The following is a 16,958-nucleotide window of genomic DNA, read 5'->3' as shown; positions in this document are numbered from 1 at the left end:
CACAAACACACACACACACACACACACACACACACACACACACACACACTCTATCCCTCCCACCCCTCTCGCCTCAGTCATGTGGTTGGAGGGATGTTGATAGATGCATCACTGTTGAGTTAATGCACTGATTACAGTATACATTTAGTATTTCCACAATGTCATACCTGACATAATGTTTTCACAGTGTCAGGTATTTATTTATCTACAAGTTACAGCATCTCTTCCCTTTGGAGCATTATTTTTTTCTGTGCATTATTTACAATATTTTTGTTTGTTTAAATGTCTTCTATGCTCCTGTCAATAAATAAGCAAAATATTTGCATAATGATAGACAGACAATACCTAAGCAGACTGCAATACCTGCAACAGCTACATTTAGAGAACTATATGAAGTGTAATTATCAATTGCATCAACCCCATCAGTAAGTTTAAAATTCACTGAAGTGACATGTAATATAATAATAATTTAAAGAAAGCTCATTTGACCTGAAATTATGTGATTTTATGCTGAAAGAATTACAGTTCAGGGCTTCATAATATTAGTTTGTGGTAGACATCATAATTATTAGATCTATCTATTGCTGTTTATATGATTTATTATAAATATATAATTAATTTAAAAACATTATGGTTTTAAATTACAGATTTACATTGAACCATTGTATTTTTATACTGTTTTGCATTTGTTTAGCCCAGCAGTTATTATGTGTTATTAGCAGCTCAAGTAGCCAATAATTGCAGTGCCTCTTCTTGTTGACAGGGTGACATGGGATTGGAGGGACCCCGTGGAGGAGTCGGACCTCCTGGTGAGACTGTAAGGAACACAGCTACCTCTCAGCCTCTCTGTGGTGGAAAATTTAACATCTAAGCTAAACTTCAATAAGCTGAATAAGAACAGGTTTTTAGTGAAACATTTTCTTCAGCTCAACTAAATCAGACTAATTCTGATAAAAGTGAAAGTAAGGAAGTCGTGACTCCACGATGAGTCACACTATTTTTAAACTGGCAGATGTTATTTAGTCTACACTGAATCAATGGGTTTCCGTGTTGGAAAAAAAAAACAGTGCAAAAGTTACACAGAAAAGCTTTAATAATTGGATTTCAACTCTTGTAGATGCTATGTAAGCATAGCAAGCAAATTATGCAGGCACATTTTTAAAAAAAAGATTAAATTAGATTAATTTAAGGTATTTCACTGACATGCACTGACACATTCAGGAAATGAAACTGAAACCACCTCCCACTGCAGACTGAGACAACAGAGGTTGTGTCATTATCCTGGAAATCACCCAGAGTATCAACAAACAAATGACACATTTAAATAGCAGATTGGGGTTTGGGGGATTTTTCTGGCAGTTCCTGATAATAAACTTTATGACCCCTAACTGCAGTTACACACACACACACACACACACACACACACACACACACACACACACACACACACACACACATGCATGCATGCACAAAAACAACCCATTCAATCCACACATGCTAAGAAAACAAACCATAGATGTTCAAAGTTATCTGTAATAATGAGAAATGGCACAGGAAAATAATATTGAACACGCTGACTGAAATGTATGTAATACTTCGTAAAGAAGCCTTTGTCGGTGACAAGATGTCTCCTGTGTGGAGAAACTAGTCACAAGCATTACTCAGGTGTGATTTTGGCCCTCTCCATTACATAGTTTTCAAATTCAGATGTTCTGTGAGTTCCTTCTATGAACTCTGAGCTTTAGTTCTTTACATAGATTTTCCATTGGGTTCAGGTCAGGTCTGAGCCATTCTAGCAGCTTTATTTTCTCTCTCTGACACCAACTGAGTTTCCTTGCCTGTGTGTTTGGGATCACTGTCTTGCTGAAATTTTCCACCCTTGTTCCATCCTGGTATATTTGAAACCATGAAATTCCCACCTCCAAACTTCAATGTTGCTCTGGTGTTTTAGGGTGATATGCAGTGCCTTTTGACTTCCAAACATTATGTGTATTATGAGATCCAAAGAGCCACTCCGTACTGGCTGAAGAATTGTAAAATATTATTACTACCATAGTTAAATAATATAGTTCCCTGCTCATGTATGAAAGGAGTTATTATCACTTTATCACAGCCCATCTCACATGATGGCCAAGATGATTACTTCATCTGTTATGATGCTTGTCGCTACCCGATCTGTACCACGCACGCGAGAATCTTTCGTCACTTCCTCTCTTTGCCAACATTGTGACAGTTAATGTATTTCAATGACATGGTTAGCGCCAAGTAAGCTCCTAGTATTTCTGGACATATTTCCTTTTCGACTGCCCGGGACATTTAAACAATGGATACCTCCGTATAGAAGCCTATTGTGTCTAAAAATAAACATTTGTAATGAGTCACGTGAAGATTCATTAGCCAAATTAAGTGTTTACTGACAATTGTCAGTGATAGCGGACATCATCGTCACAATTCCAATCAATCCTCTCCACATAGACAAACATAAACACACTCGACTATTACTAAATCAAATTTAACACACATACACAACGAAACAGAAGAAGAAGAGAACATCTGCACGTAGGCGGTAAGATCGGGTAGACCGGATCTGTACGGTCTGACTTTTGAACATGTGAGTAAGGATTGGGGAGGCCTGATCCGTAACTTTTTTTTTTTGGTCTACATTGTATTGAAATGTTTCATTATTGCAAACATTTTAACAGATACTTATTATTGTTAACATCTTAACAGATACGCTGACCCGTAACTATAATAAAATGATTCGAGTGGAAGTAGATGCCTTTCGCACATGCGTGGTACGGATCGGGTTTCCGGTACGGATCGGGTAGTGACATGGTAAATCACTGAAGAGTTTTTGCCTGCAAAAGAATCCTGCTCTTGTGAACACAACAATTTCTTTCAAACCTCTAGAGTCGTTCTTCATATTAGGCACAAAGTTTCACTTTGACTCAGGAAAGAACATAAATTTTGATGTTCAAATTAGGACAAAAAATAAATGAATAAATGACACAATTAACTAAAATTATAAAGTGATGATGCAATTTTTAACGAATGGATGAGACAGCATTTTCCAGTTAATGTTTCAGTGCCACAATTCACCATAAATCACCACATTTTACTTTTGGCTAGACCCTGGATTGGGGAGATTAATATTATAGACATGGATTATATATTATAGACCCTAGAACTTGATGAGCTGATGGAGCCACACAACTGGAAAAGGTGGTAATTGAGTTTTTTGGTTATTTCAGGGTCGTCGTGGTGATGCTGGGCCTGCTGGAGGAAGAGGGACTAAAGGTATCAAGGTAAAAGAAAAAAAAAGAGTGATAACTATGTCCTCATGATGATTACACGACTGGAATACAACAACGCAGCTGTGTTTTATGTTCAGTAACATTTTGATGAGGCAAATGCTGAAATTATTTTATTAATCATTTATTAGTATCAGTATTTATAAACTCAAATATTAGTGGTTCTTTTCAATTTTTATCTTTATTTATTTATTTGGCCAAGTCAATAGGCCCATAAAGACATGGAAATAAACTGATTTTTATTGTTTTGTTTTTTTCTTAATAAATTATTGAATAAAATGCTGGTTTAACAAGTAATAACAGTAACAATCAGTACTTGTTACTAAAGTGTATACAGTGTGTATATGATTTTTTTTATTTTAAGTTTCTGTATTTTATGAATTTATTTACACTGAATAATATAATAAAGTTTTTAACCATGTGTTTTGAATGCTCTGGTGGTTTATTAGTTTTTGGCACTTTGGGTGGATGTGTTTCTTCTTTTTTAGGGCGCTCCTGGTGACAAAGGCAGACAAGGTCCTCAGGGAAGAGACGGACCAAAGGTATATAAGTATCACATACTTAAATTCTTCAAAAAAGAAAATGTTTGGTGATTTCCCCTGGCACACAACTGAAGGTGGTTTAAAATGTCTATGATCAAAAACTGACACAGTTTCTTTGCTTAAAAGAAAATAATTATTTTTATTCTTCTGCATTATGTCTAGCTGTTTATTGCACAGTTTTTTGCTAACCAGCAGTGCCGGTTAAAGTCACAGCTGTCTTGGTGTCGATCTAAACATGTTTGTTCTTCGTCAACAGGGTCAAACAGGAGCACCTGGGTTTCCAGGTGATGTTGGCGAGAGAGGCTACACTGTAAGACACATCATTACTGGTCATGGAAACTACCAAAACATCTTAACATTTACTCTATGTGTCATCATTTGATTTGAATTTTAATCTCATTTGACTTCCATAACCTTTCCTTTCTTGGCAATTTTTTTTAAAATCAAAAAACCGATTCAAAACATTGTATCAAAGGTTTTTAAGACATCTGATGATGCAGTTTCTCTGGTGTATTAATATATATCTGGGACTCTATTCAATTATGCATTAGTTATGTTATGCAATAGACAAAATATCTTCAAATATCTCGGCATGCTTGTTTTAATCAGCATAAAAGTGTATTAATAACTTCTCTGTCTGTGCAGTCCCAAGTTTGCTCAATCTGAGACGCACAGTAGTTAGTTTTACCTCTATTAGCAAATGAGCAGGAGGAAATTTCATTAGCTGTGAGCTGTGAATTTGATTAAATCTACACGAAAGGCAGAACGTACAACTTTTTTTTCCCTATGTCCTCCAAACACGCTTTTCAAACTGTCCCATTACACAGAACAGAGTCACAGATATAATTCCATAAACCTTTCCTGGGTTGAGGAGATTCACGTTTCTCTTTTCTTCGGGTTTCCATTACAACAAATACTGACGCATACTATAGCGGTACACATGTGACTCTGTCAAGGGTTGCCTTGTGGTTTAATCTTCCTTTATTTAATTGTGTTCCATCTACGTAGCAACAGATGATATCACTCAGACTCCTCCTTTTAAAGTGACACAAGCTCCTAAGCTTCAGGCTCTAGTACAAAGCGGCTTATTTGGTGTTTTCATTTCTAAAATTTCCCGAATTCACTGTTTTATATAATTTTCTTCTTCACGTCATATTTGAACTCATTTCTCTTTTTTCTCCTTTGATTTAAAAAAATCTGAGAACAATATTTCTTGTTCATCCTCCTCAGGGTTATCCTGGACAGCAAGGCCCAATCGGAAAGAGCGGTCCGAAGGTACACAAATAAACTGAGGCACTTTTATTCTGCTCAAATCTTTTTTTTCATGCCCAAGTGTCTGTATTTAAGTGCACCCAGTCATCCTTTCAGTTTCCAGATTATGGCCTTCATGATTCAGCCTGGGAAGAAAACTTTTGCATTTTATGAGTCTGAGAGTCACTCTGGCTCCTGGCCACATTTCACAGGAATCTCACATAAATATTATTACTGCCCAGAGGGTACATTTTTTTTTCCAGTTTGGATATCTCATTTCTGCCCTTTTGCGAAACCCACATCACAAACTAATGAATCAGCCATAAAAATAGCAAAACTGTCTAAAGCCAAGGCACACTGTTAAGAGCTGGTAAAACTCCCTACAAAAAAGCTAAAATAAAGGGAATGATGTAAGTATGGGCAATTAAAGAATTTAGTATTAATGTAACACACAAACATATGCAGTGTTAGTTGACTCTAAGTACACACTTTATTAAGCTGAATAAATGACAAAAACACTTTTGTATAACAGTATACATCACTGGCTCTCAAACTTTTTCTAACCTATTTCAGCCTAGAAGCCAAAATAAGTTATAGCAACACACAATAAAAAAACAAAAAGAATAAAAATGGTTGAAGTTGAATTTTACTTAAATGTGCCAGCACAAGCACATGTATGTTTCCTTGCCTTCCCCCCCAAATATTGTATTGTAATTTATTCATTTGTTTAACTTTATATTTTTCACCTGTTTGCTGGCACCTCACCAGTGGTCCTACTGAGACTTCAGAGTAGTAGTCAGAAAAACTTCATGTTGACTGAAGGCTTTCAAAAGCCTCCTTCAGGAAAACCTTTTAAATAAATGATTAACAAGAAACAGAAACATTTTTATCGTATTAAAAATAAAATTAAAATAAAATTAACCACAACAAGAATAAAACAAGATGATTTGTAGGAGATCTTAATAATCTTTTTGCTCAGTTTTATCAGAAAATCAAAAAAAAAAACAAGATTTCTATCTTAATGCATGCTCAATCATCCAGGTAAGTAAATCTCCAAAAAGTTGATTCTGTTCATCTGGACGTAACGTTTTCAGTGGGAGAAACGTTTCGTCATTCATGCAGGTAAACAGCATATTTGCATAATGACTGAAACCAGCCCACTGAAGGAACAATGGCCTGGGAGGTCAGTTCCTTCATCATGATTATGCAAATTCTCATGACCATTGATCAACAACCACTGATCAAAGCCCATTGATCAATGGCCATGAGTACCATTCACAGAGAGTTGGGGAATGGCTGCAATCACAGCATTGTACGATGGCGAAAGATGTACCCTTAGGCCCCCTCCTCGATTCAGAGATGGTCTTTCCCTTTTCACGTAAATGGCCTCCTTGACTCAAACCAGCATTCCTCCCTGTCCAGGATGTGTACATCCTCATCATTGAAAGAGTGTCCACTGGCCTGTAGGTGTAAATGACAAAAGTCCAGCTGGGATAACCACATTTACTCAGGGCCTTCTTGATGTGATGATGTGATGTTCTTCTGCTTCCCTGGCTGCTGTGTCTGTGGGGATGGTGTTCGCTCTGTGTTGTAGTGTCCTGATGACACCCAGTTTATACTCCAGTGGATGATGAGAGTCGAACCTTAAATACTGATCCGTATGCGTAGGTTTATGGTACACATCAGCTTTTAGCTGTCCCCCATTACAGATGGAAATCTCACAGTCTAACAATGCTAACCTGCCACTTTTCATATCCAGATGAACAGAATCAACTTTTGGAGATCTCTATCAATGGAAATCACTGACTGAAAAATGTGTATGTATATTAAAAATTCTATCATATTGAGAAAAGTGTGGAAATATATAAGAAAATTTGGGAAAATACATAATAAAAGAAGAGGATGCACAGTTTCCAGTAACAAAATTCCAAATATTTAATGTGTGTAAGCTATTAACTAAGTGGATCATGTGACAAGTTGGGTTATTAGGCAACACGGAGCCAGAAAATGTGCTATATAAAGCAATTACACTAATTAACTAAAGATGACACACACACACGAGATGAAAGGATGAAGATACCTAAAAATCTGTTTAACGAGTAGAAATCAGGAGTGTGCTTAGCTTATCTTAGCATACAGACTGGAAATGGAGGGAAAAGAACTTGTGTGGTTTAGACAGCAAAACCACCTACTTACTAAATAAGAAACTCTTTGGCAACCCTTAGTTTTCACAATATTTTTTTATTGCAACAAACTAAACTTATGACAGACGATCATGTTTGTCAATCAGTCACAAGCAGAAAAAGATCATTTCTTCCTGTGCTTCATATGACCTTTGTAATCTAAATGTGACACTGAAAAACGGGAAATATATTTGATCTGATATAACTGATGATAAGAAGATTCAATAAATCAATGTAGATTCTCATTGGTGGCAGGCAAAATCCCCATAAGCTGTTTTTCTCTCAGTAGGAAAGAAAGTAATTTTCTTGTGAGTCATTTCTAGCTCTTATAACTTTAGGTCTCCCTGAAACTTTAAGTTCAGAGAGGAAAAAAAATACCATATATTACACTTATTGCTATAGGGTTTTAAAAAAGTATATGTTTACCTTTACCTTTTCTGTCTATATGTAAGTGAGCTATAGAAGCCAAAAAGAAAGTATAAAAATGAAAAGTTTCAGTGATGTGGAAGCACTGGATTAAATCACTGTATTAGCTGTTTTGGCAGAGAATCAAAAACACAGAGTAGTTTCTGAACTTTCCCAAAGAGTTCTCTATTACTTTGATCTCAGCCATCTGACTTTTTGTTAAATATTTTTACACTTACAGAGATGTTTACTGAAAAGTTTCTGTACAAAATTCTCACTAAAATACTGAGTCAAACTGAGAAATGCATGAACACCGGTGTCTAATAAGAGTGCCAGTATAACAAAACTGAGGCTAAGGTTCTTTGAAGAGCTGTAGTTGAAGGGTAGTAAGTAAAAGTGAAAGTAAAGAGTAAAAGTGAGTACAGGAGTTATCTTAATTTGACTTGGTTCCCAGAAAATCTATTTAACCTGTTTAACCAGTTCACAAACATTTAACAGTGTGCTGCTGCCAAAGTTATTTATAATGTGTAATGTAATGAACAACCCAAGTTTTTGTTTAACTAGTTTCACACACAGCAGCACGTCAGTGTGATTCACTGACAGGAACAAACAACTCAAAACTTCATTAATCGGTTTTCTCTTAGGATTTCCTGAAGCTGAAGCGGTTCTGATCATTATATGATTATCAGTTGATTCACTGAGTCGTTAAAAAGTAGATTAGCTAGTTACATTTTCTGGAGCCCGTTATTCTTACCACTCCTTTTTATTTTACTTTTTTCCTGAGTCATTTTACCTAATTTCTTTCTGATTGCATCTTGATCCTTGAATCCTAATCCTATCCTAAGATAAAGTGTAGAAGTAGATCAAAGATACATCTTTTACTCTTTGGGAACATTTTTGTAGCGTTTTGACTCACACATAGTTTCCTTGAAGTCTGTGTGTGAACAGAATGGGAATAAAACTGTGTTCAGACTGTTCAGATTCAATTAAGTTTGTTGCTCACAAAGTTTTTAAAAGCACATTATGTAATATTATTGCTGTTCATACACTTTGTGCTTTCAGTGATTTTTTTTTTTTTATTGTGTGATACAGGGAGTGCAGAATTATTAGGAAAGTTGTATTTTTGAGGAATAATTTTATTATTGAACAACAACCATGTTCTCAATGAACCCAAAAAACTCATTAATATCAAAGCTGAATGTTTTTGGAAGTAGTTTTTAGTTTGTTTTTTGTTTTAGCTATTTTAGGGGGATATCTGTGTGTGCAGGTGACTATTACTGTGCATAATTATTAGGCAACTTAACAAAAAACAAATATATACCCATTTCAATTATTTATTTTTACCAGTGAAACCAATATAACATCTCCACATTCACAAATATACATTTCTGACATTCAAAAACAAAACAAAAACAAATCAGCGACCAATATAGCCACCTTTCTTTGCAAGGACACTCAAAAGCCTGCCATCCATGGATTCTGTCAGTGTTTTGATCTGTTCACCATCAACATTGCGTGCAGCAGCAACCACAGCCTCCCAGACACTGTCCAGAGAGGTGTACTGTTTTCTCTCCTTGTAAATCTCACATTTGATGATGGACCACAGGTTCTCAATGGGGTTCAGATCAGGTGAACAAGGAGGCCATGTCATTAGTTTTTCTTCTTTTATACCCTTTCTTGCCAGCCACGCTGTGGAGTACTTGGACGCGTGTGATGGAGCATTGTCCTGCATGAAAATCATGTTTTTCTGAAGGATGCAGACTTCTTCCTGTACCACTGCTTGAAGAAGGTGTCCTCCAGAAACTGGCAGTAGGACTGGGAGTTGAGCTTGACTCCATCCTCAACCCGAACAGGCCCCACAAGCTCATCTTTGATGATACCAGCCCAAACCAGTACTCCACCTCCACCTTGCTGGCGTCTGAGTCGGACTGGAGCTCTCTGCCCTTTACCAATCCAGCCACGGGCCCATCCATCTGGCCCATCAAGACTCACTCTCATTTCATCAGTCCATAAAACCTTAGAAAAACCAGTCTTGAGATATTTCTTGGCCCAGTCTTGACGTTTCAGCTTGTGTGTCTTGTTCAGTGGTGGTCGTCTTTCAGCCTTTCTTACCTTGGCCATGTCTCTGAGTATTGCACACCTTGTGCTTTTGGGCACTCCAGTGATGTTGCAGCTCTGAAATATGGCCAAACTGGTGGCAAGTGGCATCTTGGCAGCTGCACGCTTGACTTTTCTCAGTTCATGGGCAGTTATTTTGCGCCTTGGTTTTTCCACACGCTTCTTGCGACCCTGTTGACTATTTTGAATGAAACGCTTGATTGTTCGATGATCACGCTTCAGAAGCTTTGCAATTTTGAGACTGCTGCATCCCTCTGCAAGATATCTCACTATTTTTGACTTTTCTGAGCCTGTCAAGTCCTTCTTTTGACCCATTTTGCCAAAGGAAAGGACGTTGCCTAATAATTATGCACACCTGATATAGGGTGTTGATGTCATTAGACCACACCCCTTCTCATTACAGAGATGCACATCACCTAATATGCTTAATTGGTAGTAGGCTTTCGAGCCTATACAGCTTGGAGTAAGACAACATGCATGAAGAGGATGATGTGGACAAAATACTCATTTGCCTAATAATTCTGCACTCCCTGTATGTGCATCTTCACCAGTAGTGTTTCTTTGTTTTTCTTCTATGCTTCTTCTTATAAATAGTATAGTATAAAAAGTGCTATATAAGAACCAGTCCATTTCACATTTATCATCCTTTCAATATGCCTTTTGAGTTTTGTAGTTTTAGCAGTCATTAAAACTTTTCATTTTGGATGACGTTTTGCAATATATTCAAAAAAGTTATAGACAATCTTTGCTTTTTGTCTGATTATATCCTTCTCTCCTTCGGTCTCTTTCAGGGGACTAAAGGTTACAGTGGCTTGCCAGGACGAGGTGGTGACCCTGGAGAAGATGTGAGTAGATTAGAAGTAAAAGAAAAACTGTGCACCTGTTTCTATGTCTACAACCATTGACTCCTACCTTTTGTTTTCACAGGGTCCTATAGGAGTCCCAGGGTTTATGGGAGAACCGGGGCCATTTGGTGCCAAGGTAACCACAGGCAGAACAAGGCTTTGTTGTAAACATCCAGTTCATGTTTCTAAGAAATTGCATGAATCTCAGTAGTCATTTCATTTCAAAACACTTCTCATTTTGTCTGTGCCCCACTGTTTGGAGTAGACATCATAGTTATAAGTTAGTCTTTACTTCCTGGTATTTTCTGAGTCAGTGTCTCTTTGTTTTATACTAATTGCATAAATAGCAGAATTTTTTGTGAGTCATAAAACGAGTCTGGACTATTCAGTGTTGTCTAACTTACAAAACATGTTGCAGGGTCTCTGATTATTCCTCAAAATGACTCATGACATGACTCATTTTCCTGATGAAGTACTACGCAATTTCGTGAAAAACTAAACACATGTCAACAGATTTTAGAGCTACCTTTAGCACAAATAACCAGAATTAATGGTTTTCTGTATGACTAGAAGTCTCTCATATCGTTGTGTTCATGTACAGCATTCTTAAGGTCCACATCATTTCAGTCAGTTTCAAGTCCGGACTTTGACTGCACCATTGCAGCACCTCAATTCTTTTCTTTTTCGTTCATTGTGTTGTAGAGTTACTGCTGTGCTAGGCAGCATTGTCCTGTTTCATGATTGACATTTGACCAAGCTTTAGCTGCCAGACAGATGGTCTCACATGGTTGGGATTGAGGGTCTCCCAGACTACACAAGACAACAGACACCCAGGTTAAGTTTATTCTCTACCTCTCTTATGTCTCTCCCCCACCTGCAGAGCAATAAATTAATGACTAACCTCGCATTATGGATGGATTATCTCAGTTTTTCTCTTGACTGAAGTTTGGTCCGTTTACATCATCCTGCCATGCAATTGCATTTGTCCCTAACAATCAGGATCCCTCACTATTGAGTGGAAAAAAGTTAGCGTTCATCCTCCAGCTTCACTGTGTTTATATTATGCTAACATAGCTGTGTCGCTAGTGTCGTAGCACATCATTATATACCAGCTAGCCCAACTTCAGCAACCCTACAAACGTCACTTCTGTTTAGTATTTTGTCTTCATTTATGTTGGACGTGATAGCAGAGGTGTACGTCTTAATTTTTTTTCCAGAAATCTCTAAGTCAGAACATGGTATATTATATTTAGACGGAAACTAGCAAGCTAACTTCTAACGCTGTTGAATTTAATAAATTCTGTTTTCATGGATGCCTGGATGTTAAACTTCATTGTTACACCTGGTAAAGCAGCCACACGGATCATATTATTACAGATGAAAGAATTTAGACAGTTTTTCAACTCTCAGTGATGCCGCAGTGATCGTTTGACTTAGGGACCTGCGGCAGAGTTTGGGCACAGACTTAATGACGTCAGACTTAAAGACCGGATAAACTGGTCCACAGGGCAAGTACCGTTGTGGGGATGGACTCTCTTGAGGTGGTTTCAGAGAGGCGGCTGTACAAGACAAGGACAATGCTGGACAGTACCGCCCATACACTCCATGAAATCTTGGCCAGTAACAAGAGAGACACGGAGATTACCCCAATGCACTACTGAACGACGCAGGAAATCATTCCTGCCTGTGCATCTCTGTACAACTCATCCATGTAAAGCACAAGTACACACTGCAATAATTGTACACCCATTGTACATTCTCTACAAAAAACAAAACAAAGTACAGTGTGATAAGATGGGCACCTAAATGTCAACCATATATGTTTAATTTGTGTAATATACTGGAATATTTATAATTAGGGCTATTTATATCTATTAGAGTCATTTTGTTGTATTTTACGACTTTCATATATGGTATTATTTATTTAGTTTATTTTATAAGAACAATAACTAATGTATTCTGGTTCTGACTCTAGAATACTTTGGCATACACAGGAAATCATGTTCAATTCAATAATTTTGAAGTGCCCAGGCTCGAAAACAAGCTCAAATCATCACCCCTTTTTTTTTTTTCTTATTGGACTGTCGTCAACTTTGACAGTTTGCTGAGGACTTTAGGATCTCAGATGTAGCTCTTGGGTTTTTTGCAGTTTCTTTGAGCACTGCATGGTATTGTGTTAATGCACACCTAAATGCTCCAGAAAAAATTTATGCTTTTTATAAATGTTCACACTTGCTGATGATCAGCTAATCAAGTGGATTTGATTTGGATTTCCGTAGTTAATTCCTATGGAAGCAGTAAATGTGTACCTTTTTTCAAAGGACTGTAAAATTCCAGTGAAAACCTTCTTTTTTTTTCTTTTTTTTTTTACTGTAGTTCTGCAATACTGTGGCCTTAACAGCAACACACAGCTGTAGCATATACCCTGGACCACCAATGTTTCTTTCACCATATGACTCCTTTTGTAAAAGTCATTGGAAAAATAGATCCTAAAGCCACCTACTGTACCAGGAATTAGCCCCAAAGGTGGTTTCTATACACTGAATGGTGCTTAAATGTCAGGACAGGTTGTTGTTAACATGATACTGAAATGTGAACTGTGGAAGTTACAGTCATAAAACTTTATAGGTTATTGTCATCCAGACACAAACTGGGCTCTAGTGTCTATTTTGTGTTTTCTTCCTTTAACCTGTTATTACCTGCTCTTCCTTGGCAGGGGAGTAAAGGCGATGGTGGCATCAGAGGACCTCGAGGCAGAGTGGGCGCTGGGGTGAGTGAGTGGCGTCACAGTTATAATACAATGTGGGAAAGACAAATTGCAAAATTTAGATACCCATAACCACTTAAATGTCTTGAAACACCAATCATGAAAAACACATAAATTTTCAATTGATCACACTTAGGAAAGCCCAGTCAATTAACTCAAAAACTCACTTTCAGTTTTTCCTTTTTTCTCCCACAGTCCATTTCCGTGTTTGGTTCTTTTCCTTATTTACAAACATACAACAGCTCTTGTGACAATTCCCACAATAAATCACGCCCATTCCAGTTCTTCTTTTGTTCCCTTAAACTGGAGGATTTTCCCATGAGCAAAAGAGTTACTTTTGCACATGTGTTTTACTTACAGGCCAGTCCAGTCTTTCTAGTCCAGTGATCTCAGGTCCCTGCCTGTCACAAGTGGTTCTCAGACTTTTTCTGGAATGCCCCGCTGCAGGAGCTGAAATACAGTTTATTCCCAATGCCCCACAATTTTTTATCAATCATTAAATGTAAGAAAGGATCCAAAATGTACGCTATATGGACAAAAAAGACCACCTCTGAATTCAGGTATTTTTAGCCCCATTTCCACAAGGTGCACAAAATGTAGCACCAAGCCATGCAGTAATGGTTAAAAAAGAAGCCATTTTGCGAAAATCTTACCTTCTTGATATTCAGTGATAAATTTTAAGTGTTGTTATTGCTTAAGAACGGCAGCAATTCAGACATGGAGTGGAAGATCACTGTTCAAATTACAGAGCAGGGTTTCTGAATACTGAGGTGCATTGTGCGATAAATTAAAGTAAGAGTTCCAAACCCCCTCTGGCTTAAACAGTAGCACAAAAACTGAGCTTCATGATACGGACTTCGATGGCCAAGCAGTTCCTGTACATCTATTATGCAGCTGCCCCAGTGCTTTTGTCCATGTAATGTTAGTGAAATACAACAGGTAAGAATTATAAGAACATTGGCAACATTGTCTTAAGAACAACTTATTATTTTTAGAATGTCATGTTGCCAGTGCCAAAGTTTTCATTTGGGAAGGTGGGTGACAATCACTTAACAGAGGTGATGACTTACGACACCAGCTGTCATTCACCTACAGTCCAGTCTCGAGATCCCTCCCCAGGTGTTTCAACCGCAACTCGTACCTTGTCTGGGTGACCTCAAGAGCTCAAACTATGAGCTCTTGAGCTCGATGATGGAGTTGGGCAACATCTTACAAAGATTTCACACTTTCACACAACTCAGTGACCGAATGACCCAATGCTTTTTTCACTCCTTGACTCATGTGACATCTCAGATGATTATTAATGTGTCAACAACCCTGAAGACCACTTCCAGTTCCCACTGGAGGTTAATACTGCATACTGTGTTAATTCTAACCCGCTCCTGAATAACTTGGAAGTCGGGTTAGAATTGTGGAACAAAGTTCCCAATTGAAAAGATGGAGCATACCAACATGGCAGCACTGAATGTAAACAATAGTAAAACTGCAAACTTTTATTCTGTACTCCAACTCTTGTGTATTTTTCACTCATTAAATAAGTCCTATGCAGAGCAGTGATCAGGTTCTATCCACAAATGTGTTTTTTTAAGCATAAAGAATAAATATTATGCTTTATTTCTAGTGATACCTGAATGGCTCTAGCTTGCTGACAGTCAAAAGAAATTCTGTTTTTCTTGGAGCGCTCTAACTCTGGAGTGATGCCACTCCCGACTTCCAAGATATCTGGAATCTGGAATGCAGCATAAATCCCTGGAACTTTAAAACAGCCTCTTGGATGAGAGGAGAAACATCTTCACAAACCTAAAAAAGTCCACTTGGTTTCTTTTTAGGCACTCGAGACTACCATGTCCTGGATGACTAAGAACCTACACTGACAATCAGTAAACTAAATACATATAACCTTTCATCAAAAACAAAACACAAATCTTCATAGCCAGTTTGTAAAAGTAGTTTTCCCAATAACAGAAACAAATTACTGAGAAAGAACCCTATGACCACCTGGGTTATCTGGTCTGAGAAGCCAAAAAGTTACACATGGGTTTAAATTGAGTAATAGGGACAGACCCTTTGGTTATCGCGACATCTGCTGCTTCGTTGTTATTCATTGTCTTACCACTCTTTGGCCAGTCCCATGTAAATGTCAAACTAATGTTGTGTGAAATCTATGGTCTCTGTAGGCTTAGGGGAACTTTAGCAGTTGCATTTAGCCTTTATATGCCAGTGTTTTTTTTTTCTTTTTAATTTTCTGGGAGATACCAAAGGGAAGTGAAACATATTGCTAGACATAAACAAATTCATATCTGTTTTTATCCATGAAGATAATATGAATAATAGGGCTGCATTTTATTTAAGAAATAGAAATTGAAAGCAGAAAACGTCAAACAGTTACAGATGAATGCGGTGAGATTATTTATAATCCTGGGAAATATCAAACCTAACAAATTATTTACAAAAATATATTGAATCTGAGTACATTCAAGCTATTTACTGGATGCACAGAATAGATACTTAGCAGTGGACTGATTTTTTTTTTTTTTTTTTTTTTTTTAATTCTTTCTCAGTTCAGCTGATCTAAGTTATGGAAACTGTCCATAGATCAGTGAATTGCAAGTCAGGGAAAATCCAGAAGTGGAAGTGAAGATAGCGGTTTTCATTAAAACATAACACTGTACAACTTTTAGCAGCTGTTCTACTGAATAAGTAAAGAATTTTCCCAAAGCTCAAATCAGCAGATTATTTTGGCATGAATCCAGTCAATGAAACCCATGTGACCTTAACAGTGAAACTATGAAAAGAGGATATCGCTAATAGTAAAAAAAACAAATAACAAACACACTGTTAGTTTGGATTATAGCTAATAGATCCAACAGGCAAACTTAATGTATTTTTATGTGTCTCTAATATACTTTAATCCAGAGTTACATATCTGGAACATCTGGAGAAGAGGTTGACAGAGAGATGAGAAGCTCAGTAAACTGGTGACTGACCATACAGTGCTTTTACATTTTTTCATTACAGTGGATTCTATCAGTTAAATCCTGAGTAATTATTTCAAAGTTGGTGTTCAGAGAACTTTTCAAAACCAAACATTGCTTTAAGCGCAGCATACCTGATATATACTTTGGCATATAGAAATGTAAGTGGTTGATGGATTTCCTTCAAATTCAGAGAAAACAACAAGTAACCCCAGCATAGACCCTTGTGGCACTCCACAAGATATTTATTCAGAGAAATGCAGATTTTTTCCCCCATTACTTGTTTTAGTCTTGACATGAATGTGATTTCAAAATGACTGAGTCAGTTTCAGTAAGACTGTTGATTATTCTGATGAAAGTCTTTTGACTGATTATTGTAATGTAAATAATATCGTTAAGTGACCAATTGTTTGATTTTCATATCTCATCATCGTCTATTCAAAGTTACCGGATAGGCAATAGCTTAAGATTTCTTTAGCTGTTTTTAATATAATTGTAAAAACAGCAGAAATGAAAGATAAAATATTTGCTCAGCGCAAGCCTATTTAATTTTCAGTTGCT

The 16,958-nt window shown here is 37.1% G+C and overlaps 1 protein-coding gene across 1 annotated transcript in view; it reads left to right on the top strand.

Moving 5' to 3' along the window:
- Window positions 1–16,958, top strand: part of LOC101483364 (uncharacterized) — a 31,344-nt gene that overhangs the window by 7,409 nt on the left and 6,977 nt on the right. Inside the window, exons 10-17 of the mRNA XM_004551090.3 lie at window positions 764–817; window positions 3,252–3,305; window positions 3,800–3,853; window positions 4,110–4,163; window positions 5,084–5,128; window positions 10,602–10,655; window positions 10,738–10,791; window positions 13,372–13,425. Coding sequence (XP_004551147.3) covers window positions 764–817; window positions 3,252–3,305; window positions 3,800–3,853; window positions 4,110–4,163; window positions 5,084–5,128; window positions 10,602–10,655; window positions 10,738–10,791; window positions 13,372–13,425 — 423 coding nt within the window. The remainder of the gene's footprint in view (window positions 1–763; window positions 818–3,251; window positions 3,306–3,799; window positions 3,854–4,109; window positions 4,164–5,083; window positions 5,129–10,601; window positions 10,656–10,737; window positions 10,792–13,371; window positions 13,426–16,958) is intronic.

The sequence above is a fragment of the Maylandia zebra genome, linkage group LG11, assembly GCF_041146795.1.
Source record: "Maylandia zebra isolate NMK-2024a linkage group LG11, Mzebra_GT3a, whole genome shotgun sequence".
NCBI classification, from domain to species: Eukaryota; Metazoa; Chordata; class Actinopteri; order Cichliformes; family Cichlidae; genus Maylandia; species Maylandia zebra.
The sequence above is the reverse complement of the archived record's forward strand: the minus strand, read 5'-3'. Positions and strand labels throughout refer to the sequence as shown.